Genomic DNA, 4,946 nt, shown 5'->3' on the forward strand with positions numbered 1-4,946 from the left:
AGGAATGGTAACAGCTTTTGTTTCTGTTTTGTCATGTCTGCTCGTCATTGGGGATTGTGAGCGGTACCCCCTGCTCGCAACCCCTGGTAATATGGTTAGCATAACTAATGCCATTTTGTAAGGCAGGCAGCCATTCTCTGTGAAGGAGCGGGTCATGTATTCGTTCCCTTAGCCTTCATTCTCAGGCCCTGAAGGTCTTGTGAACCAAGTAGACAAACCAAACAGATTTCTTCCTCCCCTCCCTATTGTCCTCAAGGTTGCTGGGCGCCAGGCCGATTACTCCCTTCCTCACCGGCCTTGAAGGTCCCAGGCACCCAGCCAGCCCGGTGGTGGTGATGTCCCTGGCACGGAACAGGGAAGCGTAACAGCACACACTGGAGCGCTGTCCATAACATCAAGCAGTTACAAGTCCTATGGGGGGAACTTGGACCAGAGCTGCTGCTGGTCAGCGAGACCCTTGACCCCCTGTGGCCAGGGACGCCTCCACTGTCCTCTGCTTCCTCTGAGGATTGGCTGAGTGACTCGTCTTCTTTTATGTCATATTTGAGTCTAGATTATGATTGTTATTGTTGTATGATTGTATTATTGATACAGCAAGCCATGTATTAAGATCTGACCCGATCTGCAGAGGTAATTAGAAACCACAGGTTAAGTTGTATTATAAATTCTGTATTACGCTACTTATAAATTGTGCTACATTGATTCTGCTTGTGCCATTCTAATCATAAATTCTATGCTATGCTAATTATAATATCCTGTTAAAAATACAAAGTTTTAATTGTAACTACGATTTAGTGCTGTCATCATTCTGCCAAGGATCCTGAGAAGAATCTCTCTGTCCCCTCAGTGCCGGGGATCATAGTACATATCATACAAATCACTTTTTTCTTCTAAATATGTCTTTGTGACCACCAAGTGGAAGCTCATCAGGCTTGAACAAGATACCGGCAGCTGCCACGCTGCGGGTTTAGTCATCACGCACAAGCAACAACTTCTGCGCCATAACTGCATTGCACCAGGCTGGGCTGTCTTCATGAGCACCTGCTCACACTTCTCCAGCCATTTCCTGAGCCAAACCATCGCTGCCCGACCGGTTTCTCTTGGAGCCAATATCAGTCTTCTCAGGGCTTCAGGGCTGAGACCATTTCCTAAAACCTTCCTGACCACCCCACTTCCCACAGGAATGCAAATGCAAATAGTCTTTCTTCTGCCAGTCAAAATACAACTTCCGTAGACATCCCACTCCTCTCCTGCTGGGGACACAAGCTAGCAGGGGCTATGGACAGAGCAGGATGTTGGACACGGAGCCGCAAGGAGCCTAGAGCAGGGGCTGGCGCTGCATAGCTCTCTCTCCTCAGATGGCAGCAGACACACGGAGCAGCAGAGGAGACGATGAGCTACTGGGAAAGAGGGAATCCAAACAGGGAGAAAAGAAAACTGGGGGAAAGGGGGCTCAGACAGCTGCTGTCTTCTGAGCTGTGTTCTCTGAGACGTTATCAACAGCTTTCACAGACGTTCTCTTCTCTCAGAAATAATGCAGAGGTCACACATGAATATATCATCATTACGAGTTAGTGAAGACAAGCAACATAAAGTGACTGTTCATAACACTGTGCCATAAAAATGGGTTACCACTAGTTTTCTTAGCTACAGGGGTTTTATGGGATATGAAATGTACCTGCTTTGTCTTCATAATCAGCATAACCATATTAAATACGACAAAAACAACAGAGAAAGGGGCTAATTTAAAAGCCCATGTAAGAGTACAGTTAAGCTTAAGACTCAGTCATTACCCTACCTACTATTTTTGTAGCCAAATTTGGTGCTCAAAGGAACAGTAGGTTATTAAGACTCAAGACGCTAGGTTAACTTATACTGCAGGAAAAGTTTAATTCCTACACACATGTTAAAGTGACTTCCTTATGACATAATTTCTTTGCTTAATTTAGATCCTTAACATTCACTTTAAGTACAGTCTTTAATATACTTTTTACAACAGAAGACTATGAGTATATAATACAACATAATGGTGCTGCAGTAGTGCAGATACTACCATTTATATGCTTGCGTCCCTGTCTGAACTAAGAATTTCTCTGGTATTACTGAAAATTCAACAGTTCAACCAGGCTGAGGTTGCCAGTTAGCATTTTGGGGTTGGGAGCAATTTGTTTGCTACCATTAGTTCAGGCATACAAGCTTTCAACACCCGGCTTAATTGGACAATTAAAAAAAACGCCCTGAAGCCCAAGAGACAGTAAAATACAACTGAAGAGAAAAACAAGTCCAGGAAAGTAGTTTACCAACTAGTGCCCATGCAAAGGCACAATTCTTTCAAAACTTGATTTTTTTCCATACTGAACTTTTTTCTCCCAACTTGAGGGGAAATGAGTTCATGGGTGCTATTGTAACAGAAGTCTGTTCTTGTAGTCTTTTTTTACATGGTCATTTTTGTTACCTTTGGATGGGTGCTCAATGGAGACAAAACATGTAAGAGCATGCGTCTGCTGAAAAGTATTACTGACGGCAAAAGTGGTTAGAATGCACTGGCTTTGCACTAGGTGAAAATGGAGTGCCATCATCTGAGCAAGTCAGATTCTACAATAACAAATGTCACTATAACCAGTATGTTCATTACTGCATTTCAGTTAATCTAATTTTGGCAAATACCATATATAAGCAATTATTCCATGATACAGACAGTTCCCTACCCAGTAAACTCTATCAGCTATGGAAACTACTGCCTTTTCTCTATATCTCAACAGTCTAACGCTTAGCTCTTTGTTTTTCCTTCCGGCCAGCTGAATCAAATCAGTTGATAGCATTAGTAACACTGGCTTGGATAGCCAGTAGAAAATTGCTGTCACTTTGTAGCTAAAGAAAATTCAAAACAAGAGGAATTATTTGCAGTGTGTTATTAGTAAAAGCAAACGGTAGCCACCACTAAGACTGACTATACTGTACAAGTACAACTCACGTGTTTGAGGACCTACCTCCTGCAACTGGTTTGTCCAATGGTAGATCATCTTGTGTCGAATTCAAAAGCTCATGCCTAAAAGATTTAAGATACACCTTTATAAACCAGAAGTTACAGCCTCAAGTTACCACTGAAGGATCCGGAAAAAAAATAACAGGGGACATGATGATCCCCAACGTTAAATTCCAATTAACACCAAAGTATTATAAGAGCTGGCTGGAACCCTACTGACAAAAACATTTTTCATGCCTGATACCCATATCCACCTGAGCCATACCATTTCATGGTAACATACAGATTTACATTAAAATTATCTCTGAGGTCTAAGACGCACTTCCTCAGAAACAAAGATCCAAATCAAAAATTTAACCTTTAAAAATGAAAGTCTCAAAGCAGACATTTCTGTTTCCCAAATACATCTAGTTTTATCCATATTAGAACAACAAAAAATTTAAGAATTCTGACATTTCTCACAGAGCTGAACTGGTTTTTGAGCTGCTCCAGTTACCACACATTACAAAACGGATGAACAGCATAAATTAATTACTGTTAACAACTAAGACAAATTTGACAAGAGCAGGTGCCAGCATTGCATAAATATTGAAATCTACACATAGTGTCTGATTTTAAGTGAGACAAAAGGTAGATCTACACTTCTTCCTCTTTTCTGGTTATCAGCAAGTGTTAGGGTGACAGAAACTGAACATACACCTCTCAAATACGAGAAACTAGCATCCGTGCTAAAGGCAGCGTGCACAGAGGCACGGGCTGTCACTACCACCAGTTCTGAGCCTGACCACTGCCATCAGCAGATTCCTATCCGCTTTGAAAACTCTTGGATTAGGCCCTACACCACTGAACAATAGTAAAACGTCAGCTGTTACTCACAGGAGCTTCATTTAAACTGTAAATGCCCATCTGTGGTATGAAACATCACATCTGTCTGAAGTGAAGCACCAAACTATAAAAGGTAAATATCCACCCACTACCAAAGCTGTGTATCAGTCTGCCACAGTCGTTCCCGCAGTGCTGGATCTCAGAGCGCTCTGCAGCTCCGAGATCCAGCACCCGGCATCCACAGATGCCGGCATCTCTCCCCTGCATATCCTGAATTCAGGCTCGGTCCAGGCTCCCTTCCAATCCCACCTGCCTTTGCAGAAAGTAATGTCAGGGTTCTTCTAGGAGAGACACCAAGGCAAGAAAGGAGAAAAAGAGAAAGAAAGGAGCCCAGAACATCTCATAAGTCTCATGTACTCACTTTAAAGGCAGATGATACTCTGCCAGGCTAGCTACGGCAGGCAACTGAGCCCTCAAGCAGTTTCTATGTACATCTAAGGTCTCCCTTCATGTACACTATCTGATCTACCTCCAGACACACCAAGGACACACATCCAACTAAATAACAGGAACCAGCAGCTATTTTGGCCTCAAGTCTGCCCTCGGAGACGCTATATACAGATACAGCTGTAGACACCTTGATACAGCATTCCAGCAAGAAAAAAAATAAAAAGCACAAGCTGAAATTTAAGCCAGGATCCTCAGATAGCATAAAATATCCCCAAGTCAATAGCTTTCAATGTGTATTAGAGCCGCAGAGATTAAAATAGTACAAAGAGATCTGCCCATGACAAAAAGTCCATAATATTGAAGAGATCTGTCCAGATCGCAGCCACCACTGTGGTGCTCTGGTGACCTGATAAGCTGAATTTGTCAGAGTGAACATCAACTAAAAATGACTCATCAGCACTGCAAAAGAATACATCAGTAGAAATCAGTTTGGAAGTTCTTGAAGATAAAATGAAGCAGAGTGGAGCCAGCAGAAAACAATGAGTAATATAGGGACAAAAATGCAAAATTCCTTACTTTTTAATCACAAACCGGATCCGCTCCTTTGCTAGAAGTATCCTCTCAAGACGGGGAATGCCGTATGTGGATGGCCGCCTGAAGGGAATTCCTTCTGGCAGCCCTTCCA

At 42.6% G+C, this 4,946-nt stretch overlaps 1 protein-coding gene across 1 annotated transcript in view; it reads right to left on the reverse strand.

Moving 5' to 3' along the window:
- Nucleotides 1-4,946, reverse strand: part of GTF2I (general transcription factor IIi) — an 80,093-nt gene that overhangs the window by 25,102 nt on the left and 50,045 nt on the right. The window contains exons 15-16 of the mRNA XM_009319308.1: nt 4,838-4,940; nt 2,991-3,049 (exon numbers count right to left, since the gene is read on the reverse strand). Coding sequence (XP_009317583.1) covers nt 2,991-3,049; nt 4,838-4,940 — 162 coding nt within the window. The remainder of the gene's footprint in view (nt 1-2,990; nt 3,050-4,837; nt 4,941-4,946) is intronic.

Source organism: Pygoscelis adeliae, unplaced genomic scaffold, assembly GCF_000699105.1.
Source record: "Pygoscelis adeliae isolate BGI_AS28 unplaced genomic scaffold, ASM69910v1 Scaffold282, whole genome shotgun sequence".
Taxonomy (NCBI): domain Eukaryota; kingdom Metazoa; phylum Chordata; class Aves; order Sphenisciformes; family Spheniscidae; genus Pygoscelis; species Pygoscelis adeliae.